Source organism: Maniola jurtina, chromosome 15 (genome assembly GCF_905333055.1).
Source record: "Maniola jurtina chromosome 15, ilManJurt1.1, whole genome shotgun sequence".
NCBI classification, from domain to species: Eukaryota; Metazoa; Arthropoda; class Insecta; order Lepidoptera; family Nymphalidae; genus Maniola; species Maniola jurtina.
This window is the reverse complement of record NC_060043.1, coordinates 13,899,331-13,921,847: the sequence shown is the minus strand read 5'-3', so window position 1 is coordinate 13,921,847 and position 22,517 is coordinate 13,899,331. Positions and strand designations below refer to the sequence as shown.

The 22,517-nt window shown below is 41.6% G+C and overlaps 3 protein-coding genes across 4 annotated transcripts in view; all 3 read right to left on the bottom strand.

Moving 5' to 3' along the window:
* Positions 1 to 4,711: 4,711 nt before the first annotated feature.
* Positions 4,712 to 6,486, bottom strand: LOC123872622 (M protein, serotype 24-like). Its single transcript, XM_045917005.1, has 2 exons — positions 4,842 to 6,486; positions 4,712 to 4,806 (listed from the first exon to the last, which is right to left on the bottom strand). Exons 1-2 carry the CDS (start codon positions 6,484 to 6,486, stop codon positions 4,712 to 4,714), a joined length of 1,740 nt encoding a protein of 579 aa, XP_045772961.1.
* Positions 6,487 to 15,028: 8,542 nt separating this feature from the next.
* The window catches only part of LOC123872546 (putative inorganic phosphate cotransporter), a 33,407-nt gene continuing 25,918 nt past the window's right edge, over positions 15,029 to 22,517 (bottom strand). For both annotated transcript variants that reach the window (XM_045916874.1, XM_045916873.1), the window contains 8 exons: positions 21,721 to 21,900; positions 21,136 to 21,274; positions 20,814 to 21,034; positions 20,400 to 20,549; positions 17,479 to 17,611; positions 16,723 to 16,847; positions 16,301 to 16,420; positions 15,029 to 15,989 (listed from right to left, as the gene is read on the bottom strand). In XM_045916874.1, the coding sequence (XP_045772830.1) occupies positions 15,840 to 15,989; positions 16,301 to 16,420; positions 16,723 to 16,847; positions 17,479 to 17,611; positions 20,400 to 20,549; positions 20,814 to 21,034; positions 21,136 to 21,274; positions 21,721 to 21,900 (1,218 nt within the window). In that variant the 3' untranslated portion in view covers positions 15,029 to 15,839. The remainder of the gene's footprint in view (positions 15,990 to 16,300; positions 16,421 to 16,722; positions 16,848 to 17,478; positions 17,612 to 20,399; positions 20,550 to 20,813; positions 21,035 to 21,135; positions 21,275 to 21,720; positions 21,901 to 22,517) is intronic.
* Positions 22,387 to 22,517, bottom strand: part of LOC123872542 (putative inorganic phosphate cotransporter) — a 30,737-nt gene continuing 30,606 nt past the window's right edge. Inside the window, exon 11 of the mRNA XM_045916867.1 lies at positions 22,387 to 22,397. The gene's annotated coding sequence lies outside the window, so the exon portion shown is untranslated. The remainder of the gene's footprint in view (positions 22,398 to 22,517) is intronic.

Sequence of the window (22,517 nt, the reverse complement as noted above, 5' to 3'; positions counted from 1 at the left end):
TCGCCGCCGAATGATACCTATTAGTTTATCATTAATTCCTTTTCATAGAGAAAAGCGATATCAACATAATAGCAGGAAAAAAAATGAAATAAATATTCCGTTCGATACATCTCTATTCTCTACGACATCAAGATCTCTATCACAAGCTGATCGATCATAAAGATTAGAAGAAAGTAGGTACCTTATACATTATTTTATATGTTAACCGTAATGACCCGCATCTGTTCGATTTTCCTTTATTCGTTTCGTAAAAGATTCGTCCTCGTACGTCCATCATCATCATCATCGTCATCTACATCGTCATCATCATAAGGTCACTGTTGAACATAAACCTTCCCTAGTAAGCACCACACGTACTGTCCTCAGCCTTCCTCATTCAACCCCTGGTTCCTATTGATACAAACCACTAAACCCCCCCCCCCCCCATCAAATGTGTACCTATCTACATCCATCCATCATACCCAAATGCCGTGCTGGTTGATGTGATGAGCGACAAAGTGTTAACCTCTTCAATACGTCATGGAACTGTAGGAATAGCCATGGAAGACCTCCAAACCGAACGTTGATATTTTGTGTAAGTGGTCCCACGAGTCAAAAAAAAATATTCTTGTCCATAAAGGAACAAGCCACGATATAGATTCTTCTATCGGAACTTAAATATTCCAATCACTGCATGTATTCCAACTAATCAGTTTGCTACTGTATATTTGAAGTTGATAATAAATAAAAATGTTAGCTTAATTAAATTCCTATGATAATTCGATTTTTGGTGCATCAACCAGCTTCACCTATTATGTAAAATTAAATATATATATTTTTTTTAAATTACCGGCTGTACATTTTAAACTAACCTAATCAAAATATACTTTCTTACTAATAACTTAATCTTAAAAATTTTCCAGAGGATCCTTCCGCCTCAAATTAACTCAATGATAAAAATGAACAGGAAACTTTAAATGTTGTAAAATCCAGCCAATGCTTCGTACCTTTTTTTTTTTTTTTTTTTTTTTTTTTTTTTTTTTTTTTTTTATACACAGGAAATGCCTAACGCATACCCTTCCGTCAGGGGAAACGGAGGGGTTATGTGGGGCTTGCACCCACTAAAACCTGTGTTTGTTCCTCAACGGACTGGCGGTTGCGCGGGTATCACTAGTGTAGTATTCACCGCACTCCCGCCAGGACTTGACCCACCGCCAAGCGGACGGGTCCCATCGCTAGGCTGGCTGCTACCAGCTCCGTCTCGGAAGCGCACCCGGAACACGGCGCGCTACCTCCTGACCTGGTTATGTATCGGCTGACGAACGCCCCTTACGCCCGTCAACCGCAGGTCGGCAACTCATGGAGGCCGGAGGTCATCATTTGCCCTTCGGCGCCCGCTGCGTCTCCTGCGAGAGGGATCCACCATCGAGATTTCCCTCTCACGTTCCGCCGCCTCTTTTGCAGACATCACCTCCTCGCAAAAGGAGGCAGCGGCACTCCACGCTGTTTCGCTCCGAACCATCGCTTGCACGATGTTTGGGAGCGAGAGACCACCACCACCAACTGCCGCATCGAGTGTACGGCGCTGTTCTGCCCAAGCTTGGCACTCCTCCAGGGTGTGCTGCGCCGTGTCCTCAAGGCGGTCCTCACAGTGGTGGCAATCGGGCGATTGCTCCCGACCTATGCGATGCAGATACCTACCGAAACAACCATGTCCGGTAAGTATCTGCGTCAGCCGGAAGGTTAGGACGCCATGTTGGCGCCCCAGCCAATCCTCCATGACAGGCCTTACCGCCGCTATCGTGGCATGCCCTGCGCTGGGATTATCCAACCGCTCCCTCCATTCCACTAATAAGACCCCTCGGAGCTGGGAGCGATGCCGCGCATATTCTTGGGGCATCGGTAACTCACCCCGCCCGCGCACTTCCTTATTCCACTGGTACAAGGAGGCGAGAGATTTTGCCTCAAGATCCCAGGGTGGACATCCGGCAAGGAGGCTCGCCGCCTCGAAGGAGATCGTGCGGTACCCCCTTATTACCCTGACGGCCATCGATCTTTGCGGTCTCCGCAATATTGCGACGTTGCGGTCCGTCAGAGCTTCCGCCCACACAGGAGCCCCATAAAGGGCCATTGAACGCACGATCCCAGTGTAGAGCTTCCGACAGGAGGCGTCTGGACCACCGAGATTGGGCAGCAACCGAGCAAGCGCTCCCGCAGCTCCCATCAATTTGGGTAGAAGGTGCCTGAAATGTGGCCCAAAATTCCACCGGCCGTCGAGGATGAGTCCCAGATACTTCATTGTTGACTCGACGTCGATGCGAACGCCACCCACGATGATGTGGGATCCCGAAGGTGGCGCGCGTCGAGGGCCATGAAAGAACATCGCCTCCGACTTGTTAAGCGCCACCTCGAGACCCAGGCGCCGGATCCTCCCTACGACCTGTGCAACCCCAGCGGTTGCCAGCAATGTCGCCTGCCGGTGTGTCTCGCCACACGCCGTAACCAGCGTGTCGTCAGCGTAGCAAGTGACACCGACGCCGGGCAGGAGTGCTCCGCGCAGCACCCAGTCGTAACCAATGTTCCACAGGAGTGGTCCCAAGACAGACCCCTGCGGAACACCGCACAAGCACTCTCGCCGACCCCAGCCATTCCGACCCGGGTACATGACCGCCCTATCCGCCAGATAAGCCCCAACCACAAGACGGAGGTTGTTTGGCACGCGATGGTAAACAAGCGCCTCCCTGATACAGCTCCAGGGTAAGGTGTTGAAGGCGTTCGCGATGTCGAGAGAAACCGCCAACACCACCTCGCCCCGGAAAACTGCTTCCTCCGCCAAGGCTCTCACGCGCATGATTGCGTCCACTGTGGAGCGCCCCTGGCGAAAACCAAACTGATTGTCCGCCAGGTCCGGCCCCACACTCCCCAAGTGCTGGACGAGGCGATCCGCTACAATTCTCTCGAAGAGTTTTGCCATCTCGTTCAACAGCACAATGGGCCGATATGCAGACGGAGTATCTGCCGGGCGCCCCTTTTTCTTCAGCAAGACCAGCTTTCCGACCTTCCAACTAAGTGGAAACTGGCCCCGCTCCAAGCACGCGCTGAAGAGACTTAACAATCGGGGCTCAAGATCCTTTGAGGCCAGGACCAGGGCACGGCCAGGTATGCCATCGAGTCCTGGGGCGGTGTTTTTGGCCTGAAGTCTCCGCAACACTGCTCTCAATTCTTCCGGGGTCACTTCGTGCACGTCATCGTCGTTGCCCGCGTCAGGCAATGCAAAAGGCGGAGCCATCGGTGGCGGGTTGTGTTCCTCTCTAGATGGAAACAGGGAGCAGACCACGTCCTCCAGGAGCTGCAGATCAAGACTCTGGGTCAGCGGAGGCGCCGAAGGGCGAAGTTTGCCTCTTACCATGAGGTAAGGGCGCCCCCATGGATTTGTGTCCAGAGTCTCCAGCATCTCCTCACGGGCCTTGATTTTGGCTGATTTAATAGCTGCCTGAAGGGCCCGTTTTGCCATTTTATATGCTTCATATAGCTCCGCCTCTATAGCCGGCCCAAACTGAGTTTGGCGACGCCTCCTGCGGTGCCTTTGGTACCGGCGCCTTGCTTCAACGCATGCGGCACGCAAGTTCGCGATATCTTGCGACCACCAGTATACCTGACGTCTGGCAGGAATGTGCTTGATACGCGGCATCGCCGCATCGCAAATCTGTGACAGCGCCTCTCGGAACCACTCTGCCTCCTCGTCAACGCTGACTGGCCTAACTGGTGCAGAGACCCATGCCTGTACGATAGAGGCTTCCAGGAGTACTTCTTTATTTAGGCGTTTCAATGCCCAACGCGGGCCGCCCCCTCCCGAGGCGGTGCGTACATGAACGTCCAAAGCCGAAGGGGAGATATCGAATCGAATGTATCTATGGTCCGATAGTGTCTCCACCTCCTCCATGACACGCCAACCCTGCACACGACTTGCTACAGCAGGGCTAGCAAACGAAATATCCACTATAGACCCGCCCCGCTGTCTTACGCACGTGTGAGCAGAACCTCGGTTCAGGAGAAGCAGGCCTTGCTCAACAGCCCACTCCTCTAGTACTCTTCCCCGCGCATTTGTCGTTGAGGAACCCCAAGCCGCAGATTTGGCATTGAAGTCTCCAAGAACAAGCACAGGACTAGGACGGCTTTGACCAACGACGATGCCCAAATTCCCAAGTAAGTCCTCAAAGTCGGCGAGAGTGCTGTTGGGTGAAAAGTATACTCCTGCGACCACAACTCCACCTATCTTCGCCACTACGAAGCCCCGATCCCGAACGACACTTTCAAAGGACGGAGATTCAATGGTAGTCCGCAAAATCAAGGCCACTGTGCCCGACAAATCCTCCACCCAGTCATCCCTCTGAGGGACAAAATACGGTTCAGCAACCGCCGCGATATTGATTGACCACTGCGCCATGCTCTGGAGGAGCAAGTCCTGAGCTCTGGCACAGTGGTTGATATTCGCTTGGAGGAGGCGGAGATGTGGGCCCATTATTAAGTTTCCATACTCTCTCCCTCCTGAGCCCGGGATTGTGAAGGGTTTACCCCAGGTTTGTCTTTGCCTTTCTGTTTGGGCGCGGTACAGGTTTTTGTGCCTACCCGGTGATTCGCCGGCTTGTCTGCCGCCGCACACAACATGCAATGCGGCGTGGCCTCGCATGAACCTGCCTTGTGCCCTGGCTTGCCACAGCGGTAACAAAGGTTACTGCGGTCTATCTCCGAGGAACATTGGGCCCCGACATGCCCCTCCACGAGACATCGGTAGCACCTCATGGTCCTGGGCTGCAAGATCTTGACCTGTGCCAACACCCAGCCCACTAGGAGTCGACCACCCTCAGCGAGTTTCTTGGCCGCTGCTACTGGACAGCTGACGACTGCTGTTCCCAGTCCATTGAAGCCCGACGAAATTGGACTTGACTTCACTTGGGCCGGAGAACAGTCTCCTACCCTGGCGATGGTAGCCTCCAACTCCTCAGTGTTTACTGAGTCATCTAGGCCCAAAATGCGTAATTCGGCGTTTTTGGTGGGCCTAGACACCTTGACTCCCATAGGCTCCAAAGACGCCTTCAACTTTTCAGCGAGAGCGTCGGCCTGTGGACCGCTGCTGGCACCTGCAACTTCCAGCATACGGGCACCAGTCACAGTGGTTTTACACCGGACACCCGCAATGCCAAGCTCACCGAGTTCGATCTCTGCCTTCGCCTTAGCAAGGACCGTAGCGTACGTGAGGCCCTTCTCCTTGACGTCGGGCCGCAGTGTTAACACGACAGCCGCGGACCTAGGGGTGCGGAGCCGTGCCTGCTGCTTGGCGGTTTTTTGGGCCGCCTGTTTTGCCGCCTTGTTGGCCTTTGTTTTGGCCTTTTTGGCCTCCTTTTTGGCTCCCGCAGTCTGCCATTGACCACCGTTAGGCGGAGTGTTTGAGTGACTCTGATGTTCTGCATCAGAGGGGGCACTGCATCCTCCATGGGAGGTGGAGGGCTGCTCTGCATCAGGTGCTGGCGTGGCAGCAGAGGCCTTCCCCTTGCCTTTTCCCTTCCGTGAAGTGGTAATCTCGGGTGTCTTCTGACTAGGCTGGCTGGAGGACTTCTGCGCAGCCTTCCGACTTTGTGGAGCCGACGTACTCGGCTTTGCAACCATTTCCGCAAAAGAAGACGTCACATTCCCTGCTACTCCTCTGTCCGCGGCCAATGGTGGGCGCAGAACCCGGCCCTCAATCACTGAGAAGCGAGCAGACAGGCTCGATACTTCTTTTAGGAGCAGGTGAAACTGCTCCGATTGGTACTCCTCTTGTGCGGGCTTAGAAGAACCCTCCTTCTCCCTCTTCCCCTGACGGATCTTTTGTAGGTCTGCCCGTAACTTCTCCTGTTCGAACCGAAGCTCCGCCATTTCCTTTGTAAGCTTAGCATTCTCAGCCTGCAGACGTTTGACTTCATCCGTTGAGGTACGCCTCAGCAGTACCTCCGCGGCTTCCTCAATCGCTGCTGCCGCATTTTGAAGGGCTTTCTGGTTCGTGCCTTTCAGGCCCTTGGAGGCTTTTGCCACTGTTTTGATGGTATTGACGGCCGAATGGACCCTGCTATTCAGTTCCATTCCCGTCAAGCCCTCGACCTCCATGCCGTCCGAAGCCGCAGAAGAGGTTTCCGACAGTTGACGTGCCCGCCCACAAAAGATTTCTGCCGTCAGTTCGGCAACCTCCTTGTTTTCGGTGGCTTCTATTTCTGCCTGCTCTGCGGCACGCTTAGCAGCCTCTAAACTCCTCTTAGCCTGTGCCAGACCTACATATTTGCCACTTGTAGGTGGCCTGCCTCGACCGCGTTTGGCAGGGCCTTCTTTGGGTGCCACCGCCACCTCTTCTCCGCTAAGCGGCCTTTTTCTTGCCGTGCTCATTGTGCTTTCCGCACCTACGCTCATAAAGCTCGCCGCCGAGTCTGAGTCAGACCCAGATATGTCCACCTCCTTCGTCTCCACTTCGTTCATCTTAGGTTTGTTTGTGTTTTTGTCCATAATAAATCCCACGAGTACGACGGAATTACAGCTTAACAGGGGCAGAGCCGTCATTGCCCAAGAAGGTGTAAATTTGTAACCCAACCAGAGGGTCCACGAATACTCTGGCTGGGGGTGCGCTAAAAACTGATCCCCCTCTGAGGATAGAAGCATAATCCATCAGCCATTCATCCCCTCGCCGCGCACCAAACTTGAGATTTGGATAATTTTTTATAGAGGTTTATTCCTCGCAGTCCGGGCGGTCAAGCCAAGACCCTCGGTCCCAGTATGAGGTCGTGAGACATGACCATGACGCTCCTACGGGATTACGATTTGTGGCGAGGGCCGCGCAGGACTAGTTCCCACACAGCCTTCTCAGAGGCAGGGTAAGTGCACACTGAACTCGCCTCTCCCTCCACGAGGATGTCTCCCTCAAATCCACCCTCACGTCTCGTCCACTGTGCCCTCTGCTAGTCAGAAGGACACGTGGAGAGACCTCCCCCCCTGCCAGGTCATTAGCCATAGCTAACAATATCCCAAACAGAAAATTATTAGCCATGTTACCGGGGCGCACCGGCCCAAATACTGCTCCTCCCCTCGGACGTATCCAAAAGGGACCAGCAGCACTCAGGCACACTGGGAGGTTACCTGGCTGGCACCCCAATGCTTCGTACCTTGCCTTATTAATCCAATAGGTACTTCTTTGGATTTTGTCAAAACAAAATACTTTTACTTGTTGAGTGTATAATAAATAAATAATGTAATAAATCAATTAACTGTTAAAGCTAATAACTTTTACAGAAAGCGAACCTCATGATATCTCTTATGAGTTTTAAGCGTAAAATTACCACGCCGAAAACAAAACATGAGCTGACAGTATTCTTATTTGATATACATAATCCAGTAATACTATATCTATCTACATAATTCGTAAATATGTATGTATAGTTTGTAAGTTACTATTTCACTTTATGCTGTTTCAATGCTTTAAGTTATTATTTTTATCTTTGTCTCATTTTTTTAGTTTAGCCTCATTCTATTTTTAAACTTACTATTTCGCTATAATATTTACAAGTAACCTCATCGAAGACTACACGGTCTTCTGATAACCCAACAAGCATTTATCCAACAGCTATCGCTTTCACCCGAACGGAGGTTCCCTGAAATATACTGAGATAACAATACCTAGTTGACACATGGATGTACAAGAGCGGCAACAAGCTATGACCCCCTCTAGTCATAACTATATCTTTATGATTGTAACATTTCAAACAGTGAAAGTATGTATAAACGATTTCGTCCATAGGACATGCGCTCTAAAGAATGTTAATATAATTATCAGCAACTAAAAGCTTGAAGAAACTAATAGGTACAACTTGTCTTTGAAGTATGAAAATATGCACATTTATCAAGTATACCAGTTCATCAAACATTAAAGTACGCATTTATAAAATGATAACTCACTTATTAATCAAGATAACTACCTGTTTATCAAACCTACCCTACCAAATATAAATAACTACTCACCAAATGTAATACTTTATAACTTAAGTAAAAATATGAAACAAATGTGCATCAACCACATACATACACTCTTCAAATTCATCCATTTATCAAAATGTTATATAATATAACCATTCACCAAATCCATTATATACTTAGTTCATTAAATAGCTTAGTCAAACTTTACTCCACTTGCCACGATTGCAAATTTTCCAAAATAGTCAGCCGCAAACATTGCAGCTCATCTCACTTGATAATGCATCCCTCCCTCAGAAAAACAGGCATTAGGAATGTCTTTCCAAGACGCGCGAGAGACAGCCACCGTGGCTTTTCGCGAGATTTAATCCAAATTGAACTAATGCCTAAATAAATGTTTTAATTAGAGGGCGATTGCTTTTGCAACCTCTAACCGTCCAATCAAACACCGAAAGTATTCAATAATCCGAGACGTAAATAAAAAACCCGTCAGAACACCGTATTTATAAAAACAGAGACAAGAAAAAGATTCCTCCTCGCAATGAGATCGCGTGACATCCAACAAGTGAATTATCGACTTTATTACACAACTTATCCTCAACATGTTTTACATCATTTCCTACAATTGAAATCTTTCTATTTTAAATACCCTAACTACAACTTCATAATCCAACCAAAAATCACACTAGATTTATCCCTCGGTCCCACATCTTTAATGCTTTTTTTTTCTGTTTCGGTAACTAAAACAAAAAAATATATATATACTCATGTTATAAAACGTTGTCAAAGCTTTCCTGAACGCGCTAAATAAGCAAAAACATAAAATCAGGCGAAATGCCAGACCAGCCGAAAAACCTTCAATGCTTAATCAGCCTAAAAAAAAAATTATGATCAATATTCATATTATCATGAGATACTACCGGCGCTCCTAAGCGAAATTTATAAGGCACCGCATTTCGATTTTATCAAACAGACTGATCAATTTCGAGAGCACAACAAACGTGGTTTCCTGAGAGTTTCGTTAACTAAATGCATATCGAAACTGAACTATCGCGAAGCGAGTCAAGCGAGCGTGAAAATTTTTTTAAATATATTTCTGGGATAATGTCATGCCACAAACGCGAGCGTAGTGCAAAGATATTTGCCTAAAATTTCTTTCGTACAACAAAGAAAATAGTATTTTGGTAGTAGGTACTTATTATCGCGCCCTGCCCTAAGGGCAGTACTGTAGGTATATTACCATTAAAAAAAAACTTACTCTAATTTTAATAGAACATTTGCCAGGAATTTAACCCGCCAAGCGATGTTAATCCAATAAAAACAAAATCATATTGCATTTAAATGCGGCAGTACACAGTTAATTGCGTGAATACAGGTAAACAAAAAAAAAAAACCCCGCTGCCCATATACTATACCTACCTGCTACTCGTAGTACTCAAATTATTGTGCCAGTATTAAAAGTAAATTAGCTGTTATCTAGCGTGGTAGACTACGGCCTAAACCCTTCTCATTCTGTGAGGAGACACTTGTTGCTCAGTAGTGGGCCGGCCATGGGTTGTTCATGGTGAGCTGTTATCAGCAAAGTTATGTTTGAAACTCAAACATTACGCGTTTCAAGTGGTAAAAATAGATAAATGAAAACATTTCTCCTCACTTTTGTAAAAAAAAAACACTTATTTATGCACCCCGTATTTTAAAACTATCTGACCACCTACCTACCATAATTTTAAATTTAGTTAAAGAATAACCAGATAAGATAAACCTACTTTTACACCCATTTTAGGATTTATATTTCTCAAAATGCTCAATTTATTAACCCTGGTCACTATTACTTTATTACAACGGATCACCTTCATTTTTATCAATTAACATTTTATATCCCCAATCACTTAGTAACCATTACAAGTAGAGACGGATTATTTCACTGGCAGGCGTAAAACGAAAAGCTATTTCATGTAACTTTTTCTACCTTATCCCAAAGCGGTTTACAAAAAATAATAATTTCACAAAACAACATTCAAGATGCCCAATGAGTGCTGTGTGATAATATCGCGTCACTGTGTGCTAGAAAAAGGAAAACATCTATCTATACAATGAGTGCAGCAAACGATTGAACCTAAATCCAGAACCTACCTTCCGTAAAACAAAACCACTATGTGAAAATAAATCCCTATCGTAACTCTTAACCAAACTAATTCGGCACACGATTACAAGTGTGAAGATTGAAATACCACGTTCCGTGAGATATTCACCTGTGAAATCATTTAATGAGAAATAAAACCCCGGCAGGACATAGTAGATACATCCTGAAAACTATTTAAAAGTAACAATAACGCCCATCATTAAGTAAACCACACTTTTTATATTGTTTAACACTATGTTCACTATCTATTCCATTGTACCCACGATACAGGATAACCTAGTGCGGGTACCACCACACAGACACAGGAAAATTGTACAAGACTGTATTTTGTAAATAAACATTTTTCATTTTTCATTGTAAAATAAGCCTTCTAAATACCTCAATGTTATTTAAACCACAATTTGAAGGTCGATCGCATTTGTATAACCAATATACAAGATGAATTATAAACATGTGGGTAATTCTAGGTATCGTAACGTTATATAATTTCCATTCCAACTCGGAGCAAAGCTTTCTAACAAAATGATAACTAAATGTAGAACAAACAAAACGAAAACCCACACAAATAAAAAAAAAATTACCATTAATAGGTATCAATAAAAATAAAATCATGGAAAGATCCTACCCGTTTATCCAGAAATCCTTTGATGCCATGACTAGGTACTTTGATATATTGAGGCCCAAATATTGGCCTTGTGCTCCAAAATGTCTGTGGTCTACTAGACCTCCACTTCTTTCTCGTTCCTCTGTATATTTCCACTTGTTTCTCTGAGTCGTGAGCGTGACAAGAAAATATTATATTTTCTTGATGTCCCTCTTCTGACCTTTTGGGTAAGGTCTGACGAAATCACAAACACAATCGTTATGATAAATTATTATACTTTTATTTCATATTTAAATTTATTAACTTTTACATTTTGTGTCAAATAAATGTTGTTCCTCTTACGTTAGTATATTTTCGAATGTCGTCGTTTTAAAACCACTCTTACAGGTAACCTCTCCACGTTTATTAGCCACTCCCCTTTTTATCTTATCGTTATCGGCCAATCCAAATTGTACAATGAATAAACTTAGTGACTAATATACAAATCATCAAGCTCGTTTCACAAATCATCTAAGTAATAAAGATGTTTTCATCTTATATATTGATTACAAATATTATCCTTTATTATGCTACAATTCATCAACTAAAAACTATAAGAATTTTATATACAGTACGTTTATCGATCAGATGTTGAACAACTTCAGCCAATCAATGACGCCTTCTAATATGATGTTATGATTTGAGTGGCGCCAACTATGTTTTATAGATAATTAATATGGGCCAAGCTTACAAAAGGTTACTTCAGAAATAATATTTTTGATATTAAAAACTCACCTCCTTCTGCGGGTAAAACAGGAGTCTCAGGAAAAATCGCTATGATTTTCAAAGAAGACGGTTTTAAACGAGCTCGAGTTTTTCACATATTATTATATACATCCTGAGAAGCAATTAAAATGCATTTTCACACGAACGAATCATTTAATTACGTCATAAAAAAATAACAAATGTTTGGCACAGAAAAAAAGTCATTACCTGCAACTGAGAGGGCACCTCCAAAATATCCTTCTAGTATTCATGTTGCCCCCCCGTTCTCCCCTGACCCGTACTAAGCCCTAATCAGTCTATCTAGGCATGTTGCGGAAAGTGGCCGTGCACTTGTAGAAAAAAATATATTTACGCTTTTGGTGCCAAAACTGGTGTTTGGCACGACTTTTCACTCTTTGCCTTCAACATCATTTTAGGACAAATAATTAGTTTTTCTTAATAATTCTATTTTCTTTCATGTACTAATGACAACATAAGTATCTAGTTTGATGTTCATATATATTGCATTTTAAAATACGACGTTATAAAATTAAAACTGCCAAAACCCACTACCGTTACTATCATTACCGTAATTTACCTTCCGTTTTAAAATTGAAGGTAATGATGTTGAATTGAAGGAGGTGATGATTTTTTTAAGTAAATAATGTTATACCAAAATTGTGTAATTTTCTTCATATCCTTTGACATTAAATCACTTGACAAAATATTAATCTTCAGTAATTCTTTAACTAATCAGTTGAATTAGTAGCCCATTATGTTCCAAGCAATTTAGAAATAACTATACAAAATTGTTGCACCTCGTGGTATTTCAATATTAAAAATAACCATCATATATCGATTTTAGAAACTACTATAGTGAACAGAAATAGTCAAAAACGCGCGAAAAATAATTTAGCTCAGGCTAAAAACACAAAAAACGAAGAACTAAAGAAAGATCCAGAAAAATATGCGAAACGTAAAGAAGAATGAGGGAGTCCTTTCATTCCTTCTTGGATATTAGGGCTGCAGCAGTTGTTTTCTATGTCTCCCTACCTTTGATTGCTGCTTTGACATGGTTCCACGAGAATTCCACTCTTTTAAGGTCTGCTTCAATGGGCCTCCTCTAGGAGTTGGTTGGTCGACCAGGTCTCATTCAACCGCCAGGCTGTCAGGCAGGCAGGTTTCAATAAACGCCGCTTGAGCAGCGTTTTCTTCCTCTCTTCGCAAAATATGCCCGACCAATCGCAATCGCCTCAAAGCTATTTCCTTATTAAATGGGAGTTGCTGGCATTTGTACCACAAGTTCTCATTTCTGATCGTTTTAGACCAGAAAATGCGGGGAATAACACTGAAACACTTATTGTGGAAAACCTGAATTCTGTAGATAAGCGATATAGTTATATCCACGTTTCACACCTGTATAAGAAGACTGAATTTACAAACGATTCAACAGAGAGAGCTTTAGCTTTTATAATCCAGTTATCGACATCAGCCTCGGCACCGCAGCTAGGAGAAATGATGCTACTGAGGTTACAGAACTCCTCCACCCGGTTAATTGGTTTGTATTCTAAATAAAACGGTTCTGAAACAGTAGAACTTATCCTCATCTTCACTGTTTTCTTTGTGGTAATCAGCAGACTACTTAAGGACTACTGTATCTTGTAGGTATTTTGATTTGGACTTAAGGTGGAAGCGACGGGACTGCCCGCGAAATTCAAATTTAATTTGGTTTTTCGCAATTTGTAAACTAATACGACAACGTAGGCTTATGGTATTTTAATTGTGACAGTAGCAGTAACATCCTCACAGGTTTACATAAAAATCTTTACTTGAAAGGGTCCAGTTTAAGAAATTAATTCTCGTATCGACTGTTCTCACAAATTAGTGAGAATAGTCGATAATAGAATTATTTTCGTAAAGATTTTTATATAAACCTGTGAGGATGTTACTGCTATTGTCACAATTAAAATACCATAAGCTTACGTTGTCGTATTAGTATACAAATTGCGAAAAACCAAAGGGCTAGCTTTGTATAATATATATTGTCGATGGTGTATGCCAATAATTATATTAGGCTTTTGTTTCGACGGTTTGACGTGTCTTCGAATAAAATGGCGTATTGAAATGACCATGGTTATTTACTTCTTGCATATTTCAGTGGCGACGAAGATGTGATTATATAAAGAACCTTTTTTGCCAACGTATTCAACATCCTGCAAACGACGAATAAGTACCACTTGTTGCACACGGTCAAAGACTTTCTCATAATCAATGAAGGAAATTCATACATCAGTTTGCATGTCTCTATATTTTTGGACTAGTATGTTTATAGCAAATAATGCTTCGCAGGTTCCAACGCCAAATCTAAATCCAAACTGACTCTCATTGAAGTAGTTGTCACATTTATTTCTAATCCCTTGAGAGCTGATAAGTAGAAACATCTTTGGAACATGACTCATGAGGCTGATAGTGCGATATTCATTGCATTTCTTAACATTCCCAAGATGTTGCAATGATTCCTTGACATGTGTCTGCGAACATATTGTTTTCTATATATAGTTTTACAAATTCTTTTTGACTTCAGTGTCCAAAATTGGTTTAACTTTATCATCAACTAAAGTGTTTATATACGGACACCCTTCGCAGGTCCTGCCATTTCTATGCAAATTAAAATAATCATGTTTTCGCTCATACTGTTCTATCACCAAACATTTGTTTTCGTGATAATATGCTCTCGCAGCACAATGATTTTATACATTTCAAGTAAAAATTATAGGTGATGATATGTCTGGAATAATATTTTTGTTAAAGTTTGCAATATTTCCGTTATTAATTCTATTTACTTGATTAATGCGATAAGGAAATACGTTCTTTTTTGAAAATGAAATATTGCTTCATTACCATCGCATAAACATCAACGCCTTCTCCACCAAAATCATTACCAGCACACTAGAACTCATTACCTTCAGTAACTGAAAACTTCAAATGCATATATCTCTGAAATTCATGGGTGCAATTTGATATAACTTGGTCATTCTTATTGATTTCACCTATATTTTAGTTTAGTTCAGCAATTTTCACAATTTAAAAAATTCTCTTATTTTCTCCGATTTGCGCCAAATCAGAGAAGTACCCATGAAACGCGTGACGGAGAGAGCCCTGTTAAGTAGGTAATATTATAGATCCGTTTAACCGATTTTGACGAAATTTGATACAGAAAATAGTAGCCCGAACGCAAGGTTCGGGCTACTTTTTGTCCTAGAAACTATGCCTGGAAAATTTTAGCAAATTTTGGCAAACATTATCAAGACGTAGGTAGTAGGTAATTATAGGAAAAGGAGAGAAAGAAATTAGGTAAACTTGACTCTACAGTTAGCTGTAAAAATAATTTTAAAAATGTAGATAGGTAGGTACATAATAAAGCTAATGGATATTAAAATATGAATAAAAATCAACACACATTTTTAGTTTTCATTTTATTAAATCAACAAGTTTAAATATTTACATTACAAGAACAATACTTAATTTTATCACTGTACATTTATAATATACATCCGTACTAATATTATAAATGCAAAAAGTTTGTCTGCTACCTTTTCACGTCCCATCATCCAATTTGGATGAAACTGGTACAAGATATAGCTTGCATCCTTAAAACATAACACTTACTTTTTGTCTTGGGAAATCAGATTGTTTCACGGGATTATCAAAAAGCTAAATTCTATGAGTTCGAAGCCGCAGACATCATAGCAATTTTAATAATAGTAATTTAGGACTCGATCATGTCTTAACTATTTACAAGAATATTTATATTATAACCTTTACATGTTTAATTAGACTAAATTTTAAACTAATCTTAAATAATATTTTAGAATTTTTGTATATAAAAAACCACTGTTCAAACCATTGTCTTTATGGTACGGCCTCACTATTGGCATTTGGCAAATTACCTTCCGACTCTGTTCGGGATACTTATGGTGAATGTCTTGTGAATAGCGAATTTTTCATTAATAAGTTTGACAAATCAGCCGGCCAACAGACGTATATTGTGTAGACGCGAATAGTCCTCTCTGTGGTATATTATTAGATATATTATGCCGGAAAAACAAAGAATTCCTCAAACAAAACAAAAGATCAGCGCCTCAATAGCTTAACAGACTGAATTCTGAAAGATCGGGGTTCAAACCCAACCCGTAACGTACGTTTATCGTACCTACTACGTGTGCAAGCTTTACGCTTAGCTGGTAGGGCTAGAGAAATATTAGTCATGTTAATGATATCACGAATCATTTACCAAATCCCGACCGTACAACTGAACCATTGCAGTTATCATTTCCTTATCTACAGTTACTTATTACTATTTTCCTTGAAATTTGACTACTTGGCACTTTTTTCCTCGTCTTTGGTGTCTGGCACTTCATTCCATGTCTGCGTCTCGCAGGAGCCGAAGATGACGAAGAACAGGTTGAAGGAGAAGTAAATAGCAGACGACACGTAGAAGACGATCCGCCATTGGTGTGGGTCAGTCTGGAATTTTTATTTTATTTTATTGAAAAGGCTCACAAAACAAGATCTAAGTAACAATATTTAATAGGTGTACAGTTTTTTGTATGTAATATCCGTCAGGTCAATTTTTTCGTATAATATGTAGCCTACGTCACCCGGACCATAATAACGAATCAATTGACACCTCATTCATCAAAATTGGCTTAGTAGTTTACGCGCTACCGTGGAACACACATAAAAACAAACCTGCATAGATAAATTACATTGTCTGCTAAAAGCATAACCCTTCTTTTTGGCTTTGCCATAGTCGGGTAAAAGTTAAGGGTATTTACCTCATCTTGGAGCATAGCGCCGGCCGCAAGGGGCGCGATGATAGAAATGCAGTTGGCGAAGCAGTTGGTGATGCCCATCAGAGTGCCGGCAAAGTTGGGCGCCATGTCAATATGCACTAGCTGTAACATAGTTATTGGTACAAGTTTAGATTGCATACTTAAAAATTACATTAGGAAAAAGTTAAATTACCTGAAATCCTTTTTACAAATAATTTTGCAAATCGGTCCAGCTCACTTATTAAAAGAAGAAAGAAGAGAGTATCAGATTGATAGCTACCTATCAATCTGATATATTGTTTCACATTTAATTTTATTCCATTTACAAACTAACGGTCATGTGGTAACATAGAAGTTCTTTGCAAATATTTTTTTACTGTTTGCATATCATTGTATGCCTTATGAGTCATACAGTATCATCTTACCATGAATCCAGTGTAGTGTCCAGCGTTGAGGCCGACGACGACGGTCAGGAGCGCGACTGCCAGCGCCACGTGCCCCGCCGGCACGTACGACAGACCGATGAGGGCCAGCGCTGGGCCCCACTGACCTACAAAGCAATCAGAGCACAGCATTATAGCCTGATAAGGAACAGTCCTTGGAGTCCTTTTTGTCCGTAAAAATAGATCGCTTACAACGCACAGGAGGGACTAAAATACCCCGTAAAAAGTCCCCCTAGTAGCCGAGGAGTGAGGATATCGACAGACAGGACTGCACAACAGTACGGAGGAGTCCTACACAAAGAGAACTACCGTTGTTCTAAGGCGCGTCAAACACACACCGCGGATTTTAGTACGCGTTGTCCCAAGAGTAAAGGAAAGGACATAGGCTACTTCTTATACCGGAAAATCAAAATAAAATAAAAATATTTTTTATTCAATTAAACTTTTACAAGTACCTTTGAATCGTCCAATGCATCTACGACTGGTTCAAATGCCAACGGGTTTCCTCGGGTTTTTTTTAAACTTAGTCCACACTAACAAAGTCAGGGGCATCAGTTTTGTGCAAAAAGCTTAGGCTGAGATCTATATAGCGTACTTTACTTTGCTCAGACTTAAGACTTATATCGCTGTCTCGTTTTAACAGATAAAACGAGACAGCGCTATAACGCTGGCATAAATCTGTCTCATTTTAACTGAAATGTAAGTCTAAGTCAAAGTGTGCTTTACAGATTTATTTACCGAGAGAGTTGGAGAGTTTCCTGCTCGCCGTGATGCTGACCCACTTCCTCTTCAGGGTGTAGTCTGACACGAAGCCGATCGGGAAGCTTAGTATGTACATGGCTAAGTACGGCAGTGCGGACATTACGCCATTCTGAAATACATAAAGTAAATGAATAAATAAATATTCTGTTATTTGGGATCATAATGCTGTGGCGCCACAGGTTGACACGATTAGTAGTGCGGGTCTTCTCCGTTTGGTCGGAATGGCCAAGCGGGGGTACGGGCCTCGACACGATTATGAACGTTGGATGGATTTTTCACAACAATGTCACTAGATGGCTCCACAATCATCTTCAATCACTCACTATAATAATAATAATAATAAGCCTTTTATTTTTCTCTCTTCATTTCACATTTGATTATTTTACAATATAATTTATACTAGTCGTTATGAACAACATCATATTAAACAATTATAACTAATCTTACAGTTCATTAATATTTTTAGATAAACAAAAAATTACAAAAACTAAATTACATTTTTAAAATAGTATAAAGTAGTATACCTAAAGTTATTATAGATGTTATTATAATTCAATTTATTTTACTAAGTCTTATTAAGTATTCCTATTCAGTAATTACTATTCATAATATGTACATTAAAATTGATTACTAATCTTACAATAATTTACATTCTTTTTATAAACAAAAATTTATCTATGTCAAATTACATAACAACAATTCAATTTATCTAGTTATGTCAAATTACATTACAACAATTCAATTCATCTATGTCAAATTACATTAAACATACAATAGAGTAGTACAATAGAGAGTATAATTATTATTTATTATTGAATTTATTTCAAATGATTTTCAATTTAATTTATTTTACTATTATTCTTATTCTGTAATTTATCGCTCTATTATTCTATCTCTTTCTACTTGATTTTTTTTTTCTTTTTTTTTTAATTATGTTAACATGTTTATTAATATACATATATATCTGTTAGTGTGAAGATGAGAAACCCTCTTGGGTGTAGGCCTCCTCCAAAACTGACCAGTTTTTCCTATTTTTTGCCAACTCCTTCCAGTCTCTGCCCGCAACGGATATGATATCATCTTCCCATCTAGAGTTAGGTCTTCCGCGTCTTCTTTTGCCTTGAGGTCCGATCCACGTAGTGACTTTTTGAGTCCATCTCTCGTCCTGCAGTCTCGCAATATGGCCGGCCCATTTCCACTTTAATGAGAGAGCATGTTTTAGGAAATCTATCATATTTGTTTCTTCTCTTATATCTGATGCCTTAAATTTTTGAATTTTTTTAATATTTAAGAGACTGCGCTCCATAGCTCGTTGACATACTCTTATTTTGTTTCTTATATTTTTGGTAAAAACCCAGGTTTGAGCGCCGTAGGTAAGGCACGGAAGCACGCAAGAGTCCATGGCAATTTTTTTGAGAGTTACTGGCAATCGATTTTTAAAAATTTCTTTCATCGACCAGTACTTATTCCAGGCCATTGTTATTCTTCTTTCCACCTCTTCGGCATTACAATGTGGCTTAAAAGATATTTGCTTTCCTAGGTAGATGTATTTTTCCACATACTCTAGGATGTTTTCGCCCACATAAATGGGAAATTGGTTTGCGTTTGTCATAACTTTTGTTTTCCCTTCGTTCATTTCCAAGCCGAATCTTAGGCTGGCTTCATGTAGAGTCTTTACCATGTATTGCATGTCTCTACTATTTTCGGCGAAAATCACTAGATCATCTGCAAATCTTAAGTATGTTAGAGAGGAACCTTTGATTTTTATGCCCAAATTTTCCCAATGTAGAGTTTTGAAAATTGATTCTAATACTGCTATAAATATTTTTGGAGAAAGAGGATCTCCTTGTTTGACGCCTCTATTTATTTCAAATGGCGGTCCAATTGTTTCCAACTTTACTCTACTTTTACTCCTTTTATAAATATCCTTTATTATATTTATATAATTACTATTTATTTTGCAGTCTTTGAGGGCATCCCATATGCATGTATGGAAAATTGTATCGAACGCTTTTTTATAGTCAATAAATGCTACATATAGAGATGCTCTTTTTTCTTTGTATTTTTCTAGTATTTGCTCTACCGTATGGATGTGGTCCATTGTGGAAAAACCCTTGCGGAAGCCAGCTTGTTCCTTAGGTTGGTTTAAATCAATCTGGTCGCTTATTTTACTGAGCAGACAAGAAGAAAAAAGCTTATAAAGACAGCACATCAAGCTTATTGGGCGGTAATTTTGTACATCTTTAGGATCTCCTTTTTTGTATAGTAGAGTAATGTGTGATTCTACCCATTGATGAGGGACTGACTCTTGAATTATTATTAATTTAAATAGTTTATTTAGAGGGGTTATCAAGATGTCCGCAGCGTATTTGATGGCCTCATTTGGTATGTTGTCCGGACCTGTGCTTGTGGTATGAAGCGAGCCAATAGGGAACTTGCAATTTACAAAACATGGATACCTAGCTTGCAAGAGAAACAAAAAATCTCTACCAACCGAAAAGCTATTCTAGAGACAGCATCTAAATTCTATAAAAAGCTCTATGACACAAGCATGAATTCGGAAACGCACTTCATACACAACATAGAGAATGAAGGGAATACAATAAGAGAGGAGTGGAACGAACTTGACATACTCAATGCAATTAAACGCCTGAAAACCAATCACTCACTATGAAGCCTGAATCACGCTAACGAAGTTTTAATCCCAGAAGACTATATTTTTATACAACTTTAGAGATAAAACGGTCGGATCAACTGAGTCTTGAGCATGATACCAACTTGGAGGAAAATCTTCCTACTGATACAGTCAAGCCTACGATAAACTGCTTGAGACGTGAAGATCGCCTTCCAGGGCATTGGGAGTTTCTGTGTGAATGCAAGCAAGTAACCATGCTCACCGCTTTGATATCGACGCCCAGCACTTGCTTCATGTAGGACGGCATCTCCGTCATGAGGGTCCAGAAGCCCCAGTTCTGCCCGCAGTGGGTTACGATCAGCGAGATGAACGGTAGAGACGTGAAGATCGCCTTCCAGGGTGTTGGGAGTTTCTGTGTGAATGCAAGCAATATTATTTGTGACTTGAAGATTACAGGCGAAATATTTGGTTGAGAAAAACATAATTCTTTCATCATCATTATATATCCATCAACAACCCACTAATGAGCATGGGTCTCCTGTCAGTCAAACCCCTGACCTCTCCCCCTCCCTAATTCAAAATTCAAAATATTTTTATTCAATTAAACTTTTACAAGTTCTTAATAGGCTATCATCCCTTGATTTATAATTCCTTATTGCTCGAGAAAAATTCTTACCTTATGTTGAGTCCCGACATGCCCCAAAGAGTTCTGAATGTACATCTTCTCATCTTCCCCTATCATCCGGGAGGTTCGCGGGGAGTCAGATCCGAGGAACACGTAGGCTACGACCCAGATCACGCCGAGGGTTCCGTTGGCGTAGAAGATGGCCGGCCAGCCCCATGCAGCTGCGATGAAGCCTGAGACCATCAGCTGCAAAGCAGTTCCTAGTTGAGCACCTGGTGGACAATAGTTAATAAAATACTTGAGTTATTTTGTTGAGTTATTAACAGGAACCTTGCGATAGCCCTTGCAGCATGCGACACTAGATTTGTCTTACCTGCGTAGATCAAAGTGCTCAAGCGACTCTTCTCTTCCAGGGGCACCCACTTGCCAATGAGGTTATGCATAGAGGGGAACAGGAACCCCTGCGACAGCCCTTGCAGCACGCGACATGCACACACCAGTTGCCATCCACCCTGAAATGTGGCCATTTTAAATTTATTACCATCGTCATCAGACTGTGGAGTGTGAATATCCACAATTGGATAAAGCCTTCCTTAATGAGGGTCGGAGGTCTTTGATCTTCCTGATTCAGTCATTTTCAGCTAGCCTACGCACCCTACTCCACGCTCAATAACTGGATTAAGCCAGGAGTTAGTTCAGTTTAAGCAATTAACTATGACTTGCTTTTACGATGAAGAAAAATATCGCGAGGAAACCTGCATATCTAAGAGTTCTCCATGATATTTTTGAAGGTGTGTGAAGTCTGCCAATTCGCATTTAGCTAGTGGACTATTGCATAAACTAATAATATAATAAATAAGAACAATAGTAATAAGAACTAATGCAGATGATGCTCAGCACCAAGCTACTAATCCTGATCACCAGTGATCTGTAGGCTCATATAGTCCTTATAGCTTACGTAATACGAGCCGATGGGTATAAGCAGCGACACCGCAGAGTTGACGCCGATGCAGATGGTGACCAGCACCATGCCTCCGAATTTGGCTGCCAGCTCGCCGCCAGGGATCTGCAGGATGATGTAGCCCCAGAAGAAGGATGACAGGATCACACTCTGGGTCTGCATGTTCCAATCGAAGGACTGCGAATAGAAAAAGTAAATTTTGTCACAGCTTGTCTATCGATCCTCTAAGCAGGTCGGAGAAGCCCTACGATAGAATAGAATAGAAATATTTTTATTCAATTAAACTTTTACAAGTACTTTTGAATCGTCAAATGCATCTACCACTGGTTCGAAATGCCTTTCCTACCGAGAAGAACCAGCAAGAAGACAAAATTTGGCTTAAAAATTGCGCTAAATGTTCAGGACGAGCACAAAACATTGTATTTACCCTGGTGTTTCGCTGGAAGTAACTGAAAAGTACGTCACAATGCTTTTATCGCTTTTGCTTTGCGCCCAAGAAGCGCTGTAAAAGCCACAAGAAAGTTTTATCGCCCTAGTTGTATTCAGTATGAATGGGCTATAATTAATGTCACACATTGTCACATGATTAATTTGCCCATGATTTGTTATGAATACTGCGATTTATGCGTCCCGCGGCATCAAGTGGGGTGAGTGAGATATTTCGTGATACCTATCTACGTTAAGATAGTATGTATCTATTGTGTTAGATCCACTTAAAATAATAATAATAATCTTAAGAGCAGATAAAGACAATGTTTTGTAGATAACAAGTGACATAGCATTTGACATTGTTA